At 45.7% G+C, this 18,521-nt stretch overlaps 1 protein-coding gene across 1 annotated transcript in view; it reads right to left on the bottom strand.

Annotated features, from left to right (window-relative positions):
* Positions 1 to 18,521, bottom strand: part of PDE6B (phosphodiesterase 6B) — a gene marked incomplete at its 5' end in the record, with an annotated part of 34,488 nt that overhangs the window by 3,409 nt on the left and 12,558 nt on the right. The window contains 7 exons of the mRNA XM_081176325.1: positions 1,684 to 1,758; positions 2,877 to 2,940; positions 12,532 to 12,639; positions 14,471 to 14,571; positions 14,832 to 14,919; positions 15,844 to 15,953; positions 17,649 to 17,756. Of these exons, the coding sequence (XP_081032451.1) occupies positions 1,684 to 1,758; positions 2,877 to 2,940; positions 12,532 to 12,639; positions 14,471 to 14,571; positions 14,832 to 14,919; positions 15,844 to 15,953; positions 17,649 to 17,756 (654 nt within the window). The remainder of the gene's footprint in view (positions 1 to 1,683; positions 1,759 to 2,876; positions 2,941 to 12,531; positions 12,640 to 14,470; positions 14,572 to 14,831; positions 14,920 to 15,843; positions 15,954 to 17,648; positions 17,757 to 18,521) is intronic.

Below are 18,521 nucleotides of genomic sequence, written 5' to 3'. Positions count from 1 at the left end.
ACTGGCCGAGGGAGCTGGCGTACAGTTTCCGGGTCATGTGGCCAGCATGACTAAGCCGCATCTGGTGAACCAGAGCAACGCACGGAAACGCCGTTTACCTTCCCGCCGGAGCAGTACCTATTTATCTACTTGCACTTTGATGTGTTTTCAAGCTACTAGGTTGGCAGGAGCAGGGACTGAGCAACGGGAGCTCACCCCGTCGCGGGGATTCGAACCGCCGACCTTCTGATCGGCAAGCCCTAGGCTCTGTGTTTTAACCCACAGCGCCACCCGCATCCCTGTCTCTTAATGTACTCCTTTACTATTTCATATATAATTTGGTGGCTACTGTTTCCTGCTCTGGTATTGCACTGGGAGGATTATCATGCAGTGGGGACTAAATTTTTGTGATTTGGCTCCCACTAAAACAGGGCTGGGGATCCTCCATCCATCATTTTCCTCATCTTCTTATGGTTAAGTGTGCGGGGGGGGGGGAGGGGAGATACAGCTATCCCATGTGGAAGGACTCAAATCATGATTCTGGTTGTTTCAACAAGGCTACCCCCGGCTTTACCATTGCCTGTTCCCTGCTGAAAATGAATAGAGACAATGCACTGTTTTACATTGTTAGTTTGTAATTATTGCTTGACAACCATATGTCAGGAGTGCTCTGATGGTGTTTCCTGCTTGGCAGGGGGTTGGACTCGATGGCCCTTGTGGTCTCTTCCAACTCTATGATTCTATGATTCACTCTGCACTATTTTTTCTACTAAGGTTGGAACAGGCTTTAAGAAATATCCACACACACACTCCCAAAATGATTTGGGGTTGCAGAATATGTGTAGAGTCCAAACATTTTCTATGAACATATTGAAAGATTCTCCAAAAGGCAAAGAGAAATTATTGCTTCATTTGGTTGTTGCAGCAAGGATGCACTACTTTCTGTCAAGTATTTTATTATTATTATTATTATTATTATTATTATTATTATTATTATTGAGGGGGGAGAGGAGAAGGAAATGGCACAACTATGTGAGTGGCTTGTTATCCTTTATTAGGCATAACAAACCACCATTATCAAACAGACACCGTATACAAATTGTGCAAAATACGAGCTCAACATAACAAGGCTTGTCCCAGTCAGATCTTTAACTCCAGAGAAAATCAATTTGCATAAATACTACAATACAACATTATCACATCACCAATCAATTAAGAACCACTAAATCTCTTTATTATGGCCCAGTCTTTCTATATAGACAGCACTCAAAAATTCAGGAGTGGCTTGTTAAATTGTGGGATTCTGCCATTTTAAGCAAGATCTCATGGATCTTATGAGTAAATCATAAATCGTAAAGGGTGCAATGAGTTTTAACAAGAATGCCCCCCCCCCCTTTAAAATATGCTGGAATGCAAAACAAGGAGAGACAGTTGCCTTATGCAGTCACCCTCATGCAGTTTTGAAAGTGCCATGTTAAGCAGCATTTCAGAAAGCTACACCCTTTCCCATGATGGGTTTCCATGTTACTGATTTGGTTTTGGTTTTACATTGTTAGTTTGTAATTATATGGGGGAGGGTTATCCTTGATAGCATTATTTATCCACTTTCCCTTTATTGGATTATTCCATATATAGTCACTCTGATTTCTTTTCTTTCTTTACATCAACTTTGAAAATAATAAAAAGTGTAGGGAGAGAACTTACAATAGGTTGTTGCTGAAGTACATTTCTTTCCATATCTCCTTGTTCCCAGAATTCAGCTGCTACAAGTAGTGCCACCTGTATCCAGGAAAAACAAATGCCTAAGCTTTGGGGCATTTGCAGTTTAGCAGCTTGCATAAAAAGATAAAGGACTCCTGACAGTGAAGTCCAGTCGCGAACGACTCTGGGGTTGCAGCGCTCATCTCGCTTTACTGGCAGAGGGAGCTAACATTTGTCTGCAGACAGTTTTTCCGAGTCATGTGGCCAGCATGACAGCTTGCAAACTGGATAATAAATTCCCTTACTGCTATCAGTGCTCACTTTTAGAATAATTAGGGTGGGGAACATGTTTCAATGGTTACTTCTTTCCCCAAACTTTTTTGTTTCCGCTTTCGTTGAAGTTAATCATATTTTTAAAAATCCAATCTACTGATGCATGGAAAGAATTTCTTACATCTTCTGGGTTCTGCTACTAGACCCGGAACACTTTTTCACACGCTTTCAAATTAAATATATATGCTTGTTAAATCTTATAGGCTGCCTCCCCTTTGAATTGTATTGATAGGAACACTAAAAGGAATGATATCCACCTTCTGGGATGCTGTTCACAAATGGGTGGAAGCATGTTGATGAGTGAAAGAGAAGGAAAATAACACATTTGCCCTCAATTCCACACTTTATGAGCTTACTGGAGTTGTCTCCTGCCTTTTGCTTATTTTAACTCTGTAAAGTACCTTCTACAATGATGGAGCTGTTAGGTAATAAACCATAAGATGAGGAAACCTAGAATTCTGCAATGTGCTCTTAAAGGTAGGTCCAGTCGTGGCCGACTCTGGGGTTGCGGCGCACATCTCACTCTATAGGCCAAGGGAGCTGGCGTACAGCTTCCGGGTCATGTGGCCAGCATGACTAAGCTGCTTCTGGTGAACCAGAGCAGCGCACGGAAACGCCGTTTACCTTCCCGCCAGAGCGGTACCTATTTATCTACTTGCACTTTGACATCCTGTCGAACTGCTAGGTTGGCAGGAGCAGGGACCGAGCAACGGGAGCTCACCCCGTCACGGGGATTCGAACCGCCAAACCTCTGATCGGCAAGTCCTAGGCTCTGTGGTTTAACCCACAGTACCACCCGCGTCCCAGTAATGTGCTCTTAGTCTATGCATTAAAGAATGGGTAGTCTGCACCGGGCACCTGACCTTACTCTGTACTTCCCAGGGTTTCGTGATAGCAGATAAGTCACAGGCAGTCATCATCATAGCCCTATAGAAAAAGGGGGGGGCAGAAGAGAAACAGAGAGTCAGTGCAGTTAAGACAGGTAATAGAAGTTCCGTTCCCCCTGTCCCGGGCAGCAATTTGCTGCTGTATTTTGCACATGTTAAACTTACGAGCAATCTTAAAAGCAGTCCCACTTACAACACTAAGAAGGCATCAAGGAGGTCTGGCAGAGTGGAATCAGTCTGAGAAATGTGGGATTTGGCAGGGAGAAAGAGTGGAGACTTGAGTGTAGAAGTCTGTTTCTCCTGGCTGCAGAAACTACTTTGTCCTGGTGTTGTTTTACACCAACAGGACCAGCCCCACCTGAGAGAGCCAATATTAGCAGGCAGTGGCAGCAGCGCCCTGACCAGTTCTCTGAAGCTCCCCAGCCTTTCCTCTCCATCGGAGGACCTATGATAATGGCCCGGCCTACCCTCATTTCCCAAACAAGACTGCTGCCTCAGCTGCTGTGAAGGAAACTATCCCATGACCAGTGTTGAAATGATAATACAGTGGTACCTCGGGTTACATACACTTCAGGTTACATACGCTTCAGGTTACATACTCCGCTAACCCAGAAATAGTGCTTCAGGTTAAGACCTTTGCTTCAGGATGAGAAAAGAAATCGTGCTCCGGCGGCGCGGCGGCAGCAGGAGGCCCCATTAGCTAAAGTGGTGCTTCAGGTTAAGAACAGTTTCAGGTTAAGTACGGACCTCCGGAACGAATTCCTTAACCCGAGGTACCACTGTACTCAACTACCAGTCCAGATGGTTTCCGTGCATGAAATGGAGAGGGGAAGCCATCTTGTCCTTTGCCTCAGGTGGCAAAAATCCTTGATTCAGCCCTATACCCCAGAATTCTACCAAGATATGTATCATTTTATCCTGAAATCATATTTATTAAATTTAGTTGGGAAGGTACAGTTGGCTGCGGCAAGCCTGTCATATGTCTAGATAACACGATTGCCTCTTTTGACCTTGTAGTCAAATCTCCTTAATCCTGGGTTTATAGTTCCTATAAAAGACTTAGTAGCACAGACAGGGGGTGAGCTTTTATGCCTATGCATCTAATGTATAAGATGCACTGCGGAACACTGGCACAGTTATTTCCTTTCATGCCTCAAAACCCACCCTATATATATGTGCTATAGCGTGTTCTCCCTAGCAGAGAGCACGTGTTGCGGTTGGGAACAGGCCACCCTCCAGTGACTAGGCAAATTTAGTTGAATCCCGGCCATTTAAATGGTTAAATTGGGTTGCTGGGGTGTTTTGATTGTTGCCAATTCGGAGGAGGGGTCAGAGTCTATATATACAGGGGCCAGACGTTGGCACGGCCTCTTGGCCGTTTTGCATCGGATCACATGGAGCACTGGGACAATCTTCTCATTGTCTGGTTACATTTCTTTATTTCTTTATTTCCCCTTTCTTTTAATCCTCTCTAGTCCCTTAAATAATTTAATTCCCCCCTTTTCCTGTTCAATTTCCCACCCCACCCCTTACCCTGCCCTGTAGGAAGATTCTCCCTGTATCTGTGGCTTGCCTTTCCCAATAGTGAGAGAGCCCCCGTTAGGGGCTTTCTTTCGCAAAAAGGTTTCCCCCATTTCTCTTGTTGAAATTGTGGGGCTAGTCAGGGCTGTTCCCAGCTTAGCTGGTATCACTTTCGTTTATAGTATCCCCGAAGGTTGGCTTTATGGCTCCCTGTGCCTCCAAGGACTATGAGCACTCTGTATATGCTCTTGAACTATGCTGTTTCTGAACAAGTTTATTTTCTTTAAGTTTGTTTTGCCCTGATAGAGGCGACTGCCATTTTGAGATGAGCCATTGTGGCTTAGTGGCTAAAGTGCAGGACTAGGACCTGGGAGTTCATATCCCCCTCTTAGCCATTGTTAAAACAAAACAAAACAAACTGCTCCTTATGGGCTATTCTGTTGCTGGGCAGTTCGGCCCATTTGTGATAAAAGAACTTTGGGTTTCTTGAAGGGGTGCTTCCCTCTAAAAGGGCAAGCAGGGGTACCTGGACAAGCTGTGGGCTACCTCAACTCTGCTATTTCACTGGAAACATTTATGCCTGGCCTAGCAGGTGATCCTAGGGCTTTGCCCTAGAATTCGATGGCCTGGAAGCGTTTCCGGCCTGAATAGTGTCCCCATGTGGTCCATGAAGCATTGGTTTCACTGGGTCAGCGCATAGTGCCGGTAATGCCTAGGTTGCAGGATTGGTCCCTGTATGGGACAGCTGCATGCTCCCCCATGCTCTACCTGGACACTTAAGTCCTTTTGGTGGTTACCTCACTGCGAGGGATGTAATGGGCGCCATGTTTGCAATATGCAACTGGGAGAAAGCACCTTTGCGTGCCCGCATTGCAGTTTGCTCTGTGCGTTGCAGAGCACGGCGCTGCACGGGCTGCAATTGCATTGCATTGCTAGGAGATTTGCAGTTGCATTGCACGGAGGGTGTGTAGTTGCATTGCACGGAGTGTGTTGTTGCATTGCACGGAGTGTGTAGTTGCATTGCACGGAGGGTGTAGTTGCATTGCACGGAGTTTGTTGTTGCATTGAACAGAGGGTGTGCAGTGCACGGAGTGTGTAGTTGCATTGCATGGAGTGTAGTTGCATTGCATGAAGGGTGTGTGCATTGCAGGGAGTGTGTAGTTGCATTGCATGGAGTGCGTGTGCATTGCAGGGAGTGTGTAGTTGCATTGCATGGAGTGCGTGTGCATTGCATGGAGGGTGTAGTTGTATTGCACAGAGTGTTTTTTGTTTTGCTTTGGTTTTTGCATTGCACGGAGTGTGTGTGCATTGCACGGAGTATGTAGTTGCATTGAACAGAGGGTGCAGTGCACAGAGTGTGTAGTTGCATTGCATGGAGTGTAGTTGCATTGCATGAAAGGTGTGTGCATTGCAGAGAGTGTGTTTTGCATTGCACGGAGTGTGTAGTTGCATTGCACAGAGGTTTTGTGTGTGCATTGTACGGAGTGTGTAGTTGCATTGCACAGAGCGTGCTTTTTGCATTGCACGGAGTGTGTAGTTGCATTGCATGGAGAGTGTGTGCACTGCACGGAGTGTGTGTTGTTTTTTTTTTTGTTTTTTGTTTTTTGTTTTTTGCATTGCACAGAGTGTGTGTCTGAAAAGGAAGCTGGCTTGGCGGCAGCTTGGTTGGGACTTCTTTAGGGGTTCTGGCCAGCGTCGGCCCTGTAAATTTACATATCATGATGGCTGCACAAGATGCCCCCTGCCCAAGCGGGGGCTGGAAGCTGGCAAGCAATAGCTCAATACCTTTTGCCCATATTCCCATTTTATTTAGGGATCCAGTTGGATATCGTTGCTAAAACATACCACTTGGCTATGGAGAAGCTGTCTGCCTTGAAGGAAGTTATTTTGTAATACTTCCTCTGTAGCAAGTGATGCTTCACCAGATCCGATCTTGCTGGGTCACTTAACTAATCTTCCCACTAGGCCAGGCTGCCTAGATTTCACCCCTCCCATATCCAAGAATCTCCTGAGGAGTCTGCTGATTCTCCAGAGAGGAGGAGGCGTGTTCTGGTCTCTACTTATTCTGCTCCAGCACCAAGTCAGTCAGTCAGTCAGTGTCGGAGAGGGAGAGAGACTGAGTGTTAGAGATCATGTGTAGAGATAAGGTTGCTGCTAAGGGCAGCTGCAGATACTCAGTGCAGTGCAGCATTTATTTATGCTTAGACCTATTAAGCTCTGTATATAGTTTGTATAGTTGTAGATACAATAAAGAAGATATTCTACAGAGCTGCTCTCTGAGTTGTTTATATACTCAGACTCTGCTGTACTCTGCTGTGCGACGACTGTCTTTTTGTTGGAGTGAATCCGGTGCTCACAACTCTAAGCTGTGAGTCCACAGCACTTTGACCTGTTCATGTGCAGAAGGTGGTCTCTGGAAGTGCTACCCAGCTCGCCTAGCCCAGTTGGGGCTGAAGTGGATGAGTCCAGTTGGTGGCACTGGCTCAAGGGCGATGCTGACAGAGGTCCCCTTACCTTTGTGTATGCCTACCAAATGTGGTGAAGGCAGATATCAGGCGATGGTAGCAATTCCTGAATGTATGCAATAGTAGTTCGCCATGGCAGGATACCTTGAACCCGCTCAGGGATTTTCAGGTTCATGCTGGTGCTGCTGGATCTTTGCCCTTTGGTTTTTATTTCAAGGGCTGCTGGTGTGCAAAGCTATGGCCTCAAGCCTGGTGTGGTGAGGCAATCATGTGACATAACTTTTCTTGAGTTTTCCCCATTGTAGTAGCAGTTCACATGTGGCCCGAGGAGTTCAGTGACCATCGGATCTGCTTTTGGTCTGATAACCAGGTGGTGTTGAGCGTCTTGGCAAAACAGTCCTCATGCTGTAGCACAGTCTCTGCCCCTCCGCGCATGCTTTCGAGCTGCGCCACTTAAGGTTTAATATTGTGCTTTCTACTCTCCAAATTACGCTGACACTATCCGATTTTCAGATGAAGCGCTTCAGATCCTGGGCTCCAGACTCAGCTATTGCCAGACTTTTCCAGTCTTGTGGCATTTTGACAACAATTAATAATTTCAGAGAGTGGCAGCTTCCATTTCCCCTTCTGCTTTTACCTCTTATGGGAAGGCCTGGATGGATTTCTTAGCCTTAAGCTGGCAGTTCTTGGCCATTCGGAAGAATTTGCCCCCATCCTCTGAGCAGATCCTGCAGTATTTGGTCCACCTGCTGCAGATTGGGCATGCGGTTATAACTATCCGAATTCAGTCCGCTGCAATGTCTGTTTCATTGAAGCTTTATTTTTTCAGAGACCCTTGTATAAAGTTTGCAGTGCGCAGGGCCTTGGAAGGTTGGAATAGGCTCCAACCTCATAGGACAGTGGGCAGGAAGTCGGTCAATTTTTACCTATGCAGTATCTGCAACAAGTTAAAACTTGTCTGCGGGTTAAAGATCAAGGTGAGACTCCTTTCAGTAGTCCATTGCATTTTCGCACTGAGGGTTGGGGAAATGGTTGTTGGAGCCAGCACGGGGCCGAGATTCTGGAGGCTTATTGCTTCAGGACTTTTCCTTATCCTTTGGAGCTTGTCATTAGAGCTGGTAACTCTAAAACAGACTTAGTGGGCAGGAGTGCCACAATCAGGCTTCCCGCCACAGGTGAGGAGGGCCCTTGCCCGGTTATGGATAACAGAATATTTGGCTTTTTATTCCCTGGGGGCTGGCCCGCTCCTAGTGCATGAAAATGGGTTCCCGTTAGCCCGGCATCAATGTGCTTACGTCGTGCACCAGTTATTAGAGCCTGCGGCTTGCTTACCGCTGAACACTCCTCATTCCTTACGATTAGGTGCTGCTGCAAAGGCTGCACACTGGGGGCCTGTCAGTAGACAGGATTGTGAATACGGGTCATTGGAAGTCTGACGCTGACAAGGATTATATCAGGAAGTGTCACAGTGATGTCTGTGCTGATGCTTGTCTGTTGTTTCCTTTTTTCATAGGAGCAGCTGTGCACATTTGGGCCACAGCATTGTACACTAGGCTGGCAAGCATGTTGACGGGTTTGGACTGGGGCGTCATCTCAGTCTTCCTGCCCATGTGAACATATACTGGATGTCCAGATGGGGAATGCTTTGGGAGGAGATCCTTCCTTTGGTGCGGTCGAGTGTGACCTGTGCAGGTCCTCCCGCAGTGCTGGTGGTACAGCTGGGCGAGAATGTTTGCTGTCTTCCTCCAGCATAAGTTTGCATTCCTGCATGCAAGAGGGCTTGGATTGAGTTGATGGCAGCTCTCCCTGGACTCAAAATAATTTAAGGCATTGGTTCAAGGTGGTCTGGAGGGGGGGTGGGAGCACCTGTCCCCTCCTATGCGCAAAGATGTTCCATTAAGGGAATCCAAGGATTTGCCATGCTTTTGTCGACCCCTTTTGAGGGGTAGGGCCATGCAAGAGTCCCTGGGAGCATTTGGGGTGAGCTTGAGTCTGATCCTGGTTCATTCCTCCCCCATGCTGTTTATTGGAACTGACGATATGGTGGGGCCCAGTCGTCAGTGCTGCCCTGCTGAGGTCAGGTGCAGCTAGTCGGGAACCAATGCCTAGACAAACTACCACCGAGCAGGCCAGAAAGCATGTTAATAAGGCGGTGGATAATAGAATAAAATAAATAAAGTGAATAAAATAACAAATAAAATAAAATAGGTCCTTGCTTTAGGTGGTTCTGTAATATTGCACCCTCCTAATTTTCTTCAAGGCTATTGCCCTCTTTAGGGCAGATGGGGTGCATCTTTCCCCTATGGGGAACGACACCTGGCGGGATGCGATTGCCTTGGGATTCATTGCTCCCCCACAATGTTGCTGGTACTGACGATATGGTGGGGCCCAGTCGTCAGTGCTGCCCTGCTGAGGTCAGGTGCAGCTAGTCAGGAACCAATGCCTAGACAAACGTACCACCAAGAAGGCCGGAAAGCACGTTAATAAGGCAGTGGAAATAAAATACAGGTCGTTGGAAATCGAATGCATTCAAAGATTATGTTCGTTAACATTATTGGTGTCTTACAATTTTTGCTTGTTTCATCTTATTTATCAGGTTTAGCGGTGACCCGTGTTTGGATTGTGGGGCACAGTATCGTCCATTGGGCTGGCGTCGCAGCACGGCAATCTGGATTGGGTCCAGATTTCGGCTTTCCTCCACATATTCGCTTGTCTTGGCTGTCCAGACGTGGGATGTGCTGGTCGGAGTTCCTGCCAAGTATCCGGAGGCAGTTGCTCTTGGAGGGGCCGCCAGCTGCTATTGTGGTGCAGCTTGGTGAGAACGACCTGGTGCCCATGGACTGTTTGTCACTACGTGCTGCAATTTTGGGTGACCTGGAGACGCTGCGTGCAATGGTGCCGACAGCGAAAAATTTTTGGTCAAAGCTTTTGCAACGCTGCGTTTGGAAGGGCAGTCGTTGCCCGGCTGCCACTGAAAGGGCCCGAAAACGCATCAATTCTGCTGTGGTCAAAAAAGTTTTGGAGCTGGTGGCGATGCAATTTCCCACCCCGAGATTCTTTTTGAGAGGCCATCCTTTTTCCAAGCTGATGGCATGCACCTTTCCGCTTCAGGGAATGAGGCTTGGATTGGTGCGGTGGTGACCAAGCTGAGGTCTTGGTTGGGGCTGTGAGTGGTTTGGCGGTGAGCTGAGGGCTCCATGGCGGTTAGGCACTGGTTAAATTGGTGCTTGGAGGGGTAAGTGCCTACCCCTCCAAATGATGCGAATGGGAATTCCGTTAAAGGAAATCCAGGGGCTTGCCATTCTTTCGTCCTTGTCCCCGGAGTCGGACTTGGGCCGTGCAAGCCCCACAGGAACATGAGGGTGAGAAGTAATGGTCTGGTGCCCAGCTTTATTTCTCACCCAATACTTGTTTCCCACGCTGGCTTCCGCTGGTATCCGGAAGGCCAGCTCTGTCCCTGAGGGCAAGGACAGATAGTCGGAACCAGTGCCTAAGCAACCACTCACATTTTTGTATTTGAATAAAGTTGTGGCCAAAATTATGCCAAAAACCTTAAACAAAAATTGATGTGTGAAGTGTGAATTATTGGGGGGCTACTGTGACTCAACACGCAAAGCGTGTTCTCCCTAGCAGAGAGCACGTGTTGCGGTTGGGAACAGGCCACCCTCCAGTGACTAGGCAAATTTAGTTGAATCCCGGCCATTTAAATGGTTAAATTGGGTTGCTGGGGTGTTTTGATTGTTGCCAATTCGGAGGAGGGGTCAGAGTCTATATATACAGGGGCCAGACGTTGGCACGGCCTCTTGGCCGTTTTGCATCGGATCACCCGCCCTCCCTCCCTTTAATAGGGGGGGTTTTTATTTAAGCTGATCGCTTGACCTTGCTATGCCTGTCATGGTGTCGTTCGCCTTGGTGCGGGGGCACGGTAGGAATTTTGCCATCTGGCTGATTGGCTGGTGCCATTTGGTTTTTGCCTACTGCGTAGCAAATCGTCACAACTTGTAAGGTTGGCGGTTAGGCACTGGTTAAATTGGTGCTTGGAGGGGTAAGTGCCTACCCCTCCAAATGATGCGAATGGGAATTCCGTTAAAGGAAATCCAGGGGCTTGCCATTCTTTCGTCCTTGTCCCCGGAGTCGGACTTGGGCCGTGCAAGCCCCACAGGAACATGAGGGTGAGAAGTAATGGTCTGGTGCCCAGCTTTATTTCTCACCCAATACTTGTTTCCCACGCTGGCTTCCGCTGGTATCCGGAAGGCCAGCTCTGTCCCTGAGGGCAAGGACAGATAGTCGGAACCAGTGCCTAAGCAACCACTCACATTTTTGTATTTGAATAAAGTTGTGGCCAAAATTATGCCAAAAACCTTAAACAAAAATTGATGTGTGAAGTGTGAATTATTGGGGGGCTACTGTGACTCAACACGCAATCGTGTGTGTGTGTGCGCGCGCGCATGCATGCGTGCGTGCAGTGTAGTTGCTAATATAGCAGCTAGCCACGCTCCCCATGTCTTTAAAGCTTCCATTTTTAATCCCCAATCCTAAAGGGCTCCTGGTTCCTTAGCTGCTGCTAAAATGGCTCATCTAATCCAATTGGTTTCAATTACTGAGAAGCACACTCTGCTCTGAGCATGGGCCCTAGTGGGAGGGAACCGTTAAAAGCTTTGAAGAGTAGATTTAGACACCTTGTGGAGTATCCTCAATCTGGTTTTTTCAGATTCAAGGGAACAGCTGCAACAGCTGAATCAGCACAGATGGATCATGGCTGAAGATGAAACAGCAAACGCCTTGTTCTCTTTGAGCAGATGTAAATAATAATGCCAACAAACCCAATGAACAAAATTGGGTTTAAGTTGTGCTTTAGTTCCTGAAAAAAAATCGGAGGTCCTTACCACAAGGATTGAATACCGATGCTCCTTTGTCAGGGCATCTGTGGGGGGATTGTGGTCCAAAGCATAATAATGCATTTTCCTGGGATCCTGCCCCCCTCCCCCCATGATCTATTGCTGTAGCATGCACCAATTATGTGGTCTCAAGAGCATCATCTGCCCTTCCAATGTGGCAATTAGAGACCTGCAGCTAATCTTGCACCAAAGAGTTGCCCTATTGTATCAGGAGACATTCTGTCCTTAAGGTACCAGGAATGGCCTTATTCCTTATCTTGTTACCACATACCAAAGTGTATGCAAAATACAGAAGAGGCCCACCTGCTGCCTGAAGGTGCTCAGAGAGCCCTTTGTTTGCTTGCTTAATTAATATGCAATTAACCAGAGTCCTTATATGGAATCATTAGTAGGGCGTTATTCCCAAATGATTGGAAGGTACTCCATGCATATGTATAGTCTTAACAGATAAGGGGAAAGTATATTAGGAAGCCCCCTTCTTAAGAGGGTGCTCAGTCCTGTTGGATGCTAATACACTGAGCCTGTCTGTCTGGCCAGCAAAGACAATAAATGTTCCTTTGTTCTTCTCACGCAACAGCGTACTATTTTCCTTTCAGCCTGTTAATTTGCAGCATCTCAGGATGTCACTGAACAGCTTGCCTCAATATAAATATTTAGCATATGAAACAGGTATCATGGTTGCTCAGTGTCACTCATTTGTTCAGGCAAACCATTTTTGTTTCGTTTTGATAAAAAAAAATCACTTACATGATAATCTCTTTTTTTGTTGTTTCCAAGGACAAATATTCAACCCACTCTCTCTCACTGTTGTAGGTTTTGGATTCATCGACAATCTTCTGAAACATGGTCCTCTTTCTTTAAAAAACAAAACAAGGTTGCAGATAGGAAACGAAAGGTTAAACCCTTTCTATGCCTTGATATGAATTCATATCACCTTTCGATAGCCCAATACTAAGAGCAAAAGCTCTTCAAGGTGTTTTTTTTAATCACTCAAGTTACTTCTGGAAGATGAGTAACACCCTTGAGTAAGTAAAGAGGGCGTGTAAGTGGTGTCCTCCAAAAGAATTTCCCTATGGGCTTATCTCGCTTTCCTTAGATAAAGCCTGTGCATGTTTTGTGATGATACTCACAGGTATGGATTGCCATTAGTTTTTTTTGCTGTCTAGGGGAGCCATTTTGTGCTGGTGGCACTTTTATCAGTATACAAATATTGGCACCTCATTTTTATGGAGGGTGGGGAAGCAGTGGGTATAGCCATAGTTAGCTCATATACCACATTTTCTCCTTATCTCTCGCCTTTCTTCCAAGATACACTCACAAAGATCAGAAGAATGAGAAAGAACCTATGAGATAAAACTCCCTTCACTGTATTAGATAAGGTTTTGTCCCTGGGACTGTCCTAGCATTGGACAGAGACCTTATCTGGACACTACTCAGCCACTATTTGGCTGCCGAGACCACATAACACTGGTCTTGAAAGACCTACATTGGCTCCCAGTACGTTTCCGAGCACAATTCAAAGTGTTGGTGCTGACCTTTAAAGCCCTAAACGGCCTCGGTCCGGTATACCTGAAGGAGCGTCTCCACCCCCATCGTTCTGCCTGGACACTGAGGTCTAGCGCAGAGGGCCTTCTGGCGGTTGCCTCATTGCGAGAAGCCAAGTTACAAGGAACCAGGCAGAGGGCCTTCTCGGTAGTGGCACCCGCCCTGTGGAACGCCCTCCCACCAGATGTCAAAGAGAAGAATAACTACCAGACTTTTAGAAGACATCTGAAGGCAGCCCTGTTTAGGGAAGCTTTTAATGTTTAACAGACCACTGTATTTTAATACTTTGTTGGAAGCCGCCCAGAGTGGCTGGGGAAACCCAGCCAGATGGGTGAGGTATAAATAATAAATTATTATTATTATTATTATTATTATTAGAAGAAGAAGAAGAATTTGGATTTGATATCCCGCTTTATCACTACCCTATGGAGTCTCAAAGCGGCTAACATTCTCCTTTCCCTTCCTCCCCCACAACAAACACCCTGTGAGGTGAGTGGGGCTAAGAGACTTCAGAGAAGTGTGACTGGCCCAAGGTCACCCAGCAGCTGCATGTGGAGGAGCAGGGAATCGAACCCGGTTCACCAGATTACGAGTCTACCGCTCTTAACCACTACACCACATTGGCTATTACTCAAAGGCAGTAAATGGCAGTGTTTTACTGCTGTTTGTTTTTATATGCTTTGTTGTTGTAGACCAGACCAGATTGTCTCTAAAATGGAAAGCCAACGGGATATTTTCTGCAGGCTAAATGCATGCACGTAGGAAGTTTTTAAGAGTTGTCTTCCTATCCTTGGCTTTAACTTGAACCAAAGCAAATAAACCACTTTCCATGCGAAGAACTGTGTGGCTCTGCTGCTTTGCCTCAGCAATCACTCTTCCACCCCTCCCATTCCCTTTTTGTGTTGTGTGTGTTGTTTTGCCAGCAACAGCCGGGGGACAATTGTCCCTGGAAGAAAAAGAACTGTGGTGTATCTCCTAAATAGACTGTGTGGGCACTTGCGATACGATACCAGGGAAAATGCCAATCCTATATCCCATCCTCAGCTTGTTCTGCTTCCTTCTCCATAAGAATATAAATGAATGCTTTGAAGGAAAACATCCACCATCTTGAATTTCCGTAGCAAATCTATTAATAACTTACTTGAAGTACAATGCTAAGTCCGTAGCTATAATGGCAATATCCATCAAGTGATTCACGTGTTCAAATTGCCTCCGGTTAAGGTTCTGGTAAATGTTCAGAGACTAAAGAGGGGGAAATGCATAGATCAGAGTGGAAGACTAGAATTCGTCATTTTGGGTATCTACATCTTTCCCCCTAATACTTTGTCTCACATAGAGAGAAATCTGTCAGTTTTGGTTTCTCTCGGCTTCTCATTTCCCCACTGTTAAGTTCAGCTCTCCTTATTTCCACATCAGTTTGTAGTTTAAAAAATAAAAAAACCTATGCGAAATCTAATCAGCATTTCTCCTAATATGCGGTATGAAAAGTATGGACCACAAACCTCTTCTGAGAGAAGAAACTTGCCAAATTCCAAGTGGTGTCTCTCTAGAATGGATGAACCATGAAGTTTGGCTAACGCGTGTTGTGATCTATTAGGAAATTTTTCCGAAGGACAAAATTGAAAGGGGATAGTTAGAAACAAAAAGCAAAGCTTAGTATGCAAAATGTTGTTTTTGGACTGGAGAAACAAAACAAAAATAGCAACCAGATATTTTCGTTTCTTAAACTGTGAGTTTAAGCTCTTTTCAAGAAGAGCTTGACGGTGAAAGTTATGTACAAAGAGCCAGAATACTGTCCATGGAAGCCCGTGCAAGGACGTCTGCTTGAGCAATGGGGTTTCCCCTCCCAAATTGGCTCAGTGAGGAGAACCCACAGAACAGCAGCTGAACAATCTCCCCACCCCTCCTGTTATGTATTCAGTGAGCTGTGTTTGCCTGAGCTTGAGTCTGGACTAAGGATTCTGAGCTCCTGTGTTCTGATTTGATACATGGTATCCTATCACAGAACATTTCAGGATTTGGGCCTCTGCCATTGGCCCTTAAACTGTGAGTCGTGATTCGCAGCTTGGAAGTTTAGATAGCCAATCACGTTGGGAGTAGGAGTGGCCCAGGCCTTCAAAATGTATATAAGCAGTTGCTTTGTCCCTATTGTCCAGTTCTGTTAGTTCAATAAAGGTTCTTTGCTGTTATAACTGTGTCTTGCCTTGTGAGAACCCACCTACACTTCACCTCCTTCCATCTGGCCAGCTGAAACTGTGCCCTTGAGCTATGATAGATGTATTCTTCTCAACACACTTTCAGACTATGCTTCATTGTTAATTCCAGAGAGGTTTAAAACAATTTACAACAACAAAAATCAACAGAAAGGCATATCAGATAGGAAGAATAAAATCATATCTAAAACTGCAGACAGTAAAGAATTACCACAAATATTTAAAATTCTTTGAAAGCTGGCTAGACTTTGCATACTTTAAAAACCTCACGCACATCAAACACCAGCACAATAGAACCTACTTCATCTGATAAAGATTGTTGGTCCCTCGATGGTCAATATCATGACACAAAGCCGCAGTCACCATTGCAAGCGCTTCAAGATCTGTGTAGTACTGTTTCAGATTGCCTGTCTACACCGTGTAAGGATCACAGGTTTTGATTAGTGCTTCTAGTAGAAAATTCACTTGGCATTGCTACTTACTAGTAGTCAAAAACCTATTCTACTAGGCAGATACAGAACTAAAATTTGAACTTGGAATGCAAGATGCATTTAAAGTGAAAAGCATTCAAATATACAATCCTTAATCCCTCCACCTGTGGTGTGAAGTAGTATATAGCCCAGGAATATTTTTACTGTTTGATTCCACTGGCTGTATAAACTTATTCCACAGACCCTTCTGAGTTCTTAAGCGCTTCATAGATGGGACAGCAAAGGCAGAAAACATTAGCTAGAAGCTGCTGCAGATGTTAAAGGAGAAGCACAGATACAGCACCACTCATAACAGCTGAGAGACCAGCAACTTTTGCACCTTGAACTTTTCTACCCTACTCTCCTTCAACTTTTCTACCCTAACTGATCATTATAGAATCATAGAATCATAGAGTTGGAAGAGACCACAAGGGCCATCGAGTCCAACCCCCTGCCAAGCAGGAAACACCATCAGAGCACTCCTGACATATGGTTGTCAAGCCTCTGCTTAAAGACCTCCAAAGAAGGAGACTCCACCACACTCCCTGGCAGCAAATTCCACTGCCGAACAGCTCTTACTGTCAGGAAGTTCTTCCTAATGTTTAGGTGGAATCTTCTTTCTTGTAGTTTGGATCCATTGCTCCGTGTCCGCTTCTCTGGAGCAGCAGAAAACAACCTTTCTCCCTCCTCTATCTGACATCCTTTTATATATTTGAACATGGCTATCATATCACCCCTTAACCTCCTCTTCTCCAGGCTAAACATGCCCAGCTCCCTTAGCCGTTCCTCATACGGCATCGTTTCCAGGCCTTTGACCATTTTGGTTGCCCTCTTCTGGACACGTTCCAGTTTGTCAGTGTCCTTCTTGAATTGTGGTGCCCAGAACTGGACACAGTACTCCAGGTGAGGTCTGACCAGAGCAGAATACAGTGGCACTATTACTTCCCTTGATCTAGATGCTATACTCCTATTGATGAGGCCCAGAATTGCATTGGCTTTTTTAGCTGCCGCGTCATACTGATGGCTCATGTCAAGTTTGTGGTCAACCAAGACTCCTAGATCCTTTTCACATGTACTGCTCTCAAGCCATTAGAAGACCTTGTAACCAAGAACTTGCACCGGAGTTTGCTTATTCCCCACCTCTCACAAAAAAGACACAGCCCACTTTCCTTTTGTGTTGTGTGTGTGTCCTTTAGTTTGTAAACCCAGTGCTTTTTTCCCTGGGGAACGCAGGGGTACGCATACCCCAAAACATTTTATGACTCTAAGTTTGGCCTCGTTGAGGGGCAGTATTTTAATATGAGTAGGAAAATGAAAGTACCCCTAAACATTTTTTTTTGGGGGGGAGAAGCACTGTGTAAACCTGACAGTAGGGGCTCTAAACTCCCACATTGGGAGCTTTTGGGGCTGAAGAGTGGGATTAAAATTCTGCAAAAACAGACAAACAGTCTCTTATGCAAACCATCAGAAAAGGCTGATAACTCTTCCTTTAGTAAGACTTATTCTTTGCTCATTTAAGGACAAAGGCAGTCTAAGTCAAGGCGATGGGAGGATAAAAGTCATGTAAAGAAAGGGCAGTTGATCTCAGCTGAAAGAGCATCTTGGGAAGGAAAAACATCAGTAAAGGCCGAGATACCATGAGAAGTGTGAACATGGTTTGTGCAACGTTGAAGCCATGGCGCCAGTTGTGATAGGTGATCCTTCTGTAACCCTTGCTGACGGAATATATGAACCTCACCAGGACCTGGGAAAACAGAACTTTAGTAAGCGCAGGTTTTGAAAACTCTGCACCCAGAAACAGATGAGATAGTTGTCATAAAATATAAGGGGTGGATGGGGGTTAACAAAAAAACAAAAAAACAAACCGCTGCCTCACTTTCTGGAGTACAGTGGTACCTCGCAAGACGAATGCCTCGCAAGACGAAAAACGCGCAAGACTACAGAGTTTTCCGTTTTTTGAGTCGTTCCGCAAGACGAATTTCCCTATGGGCTTGCTTCGCAAGACGAAACGTCTTGCGAGTTCTTGCGAGTTGGTTTCCTTTTTCTTAAAGCCGCTAAGCCGTTAATAGACACTAAGCCGCTAAGCCGCTAATAGCCGTGCTTCACAAGATGAAAAAACCGCAAGACGAAGAGACTCGCAGAACGGATTAATTTCGTCTTGCGAGGCACCACTGTATTTTTGGAATCTGCCTGCTAAGCAAAGTTTTCATTGCAATAAATTAAATGAAAGTTACTAAGGAGAGGGGAAAGTATATACAAGTTTTCCCTAGACCTCAGATGTTCTAATTGTGAAAATTTTGGGGCACATCAGGTCTCAGAGGAAAGAATCGCAGCCCCCAAATGGCTGCAAGTCTCTACCAGAGTGTGGGTTCCTCATGCAGTTTGCTGCTGCTGCTGTCTGATGGATTTTATGGAGCTTGGGAGAAGTGGGTAGATGCCAGTCAATCAATCAGGATTTAATAGTCAAGGGACCAAAATACGTTACAGACAAACAACAGGTCAAAGGAAA

This window comes from Podarcis bocagei (assembly GCF_964188305.1).
Source record: "Podarcis bocagei genome assembly, chromosome: 17".
NCBI lineage: Eukaryota > Metazoa > Chordata > Lepidosauria > Squamata > Lacertidae > Podarcis > Podarcis bocagei.
The sequence above is the reverse complement of the archived record's forward strand: the minus strand, read 5'-3'. Positions and strand labels throughout refer to the sequence as shown.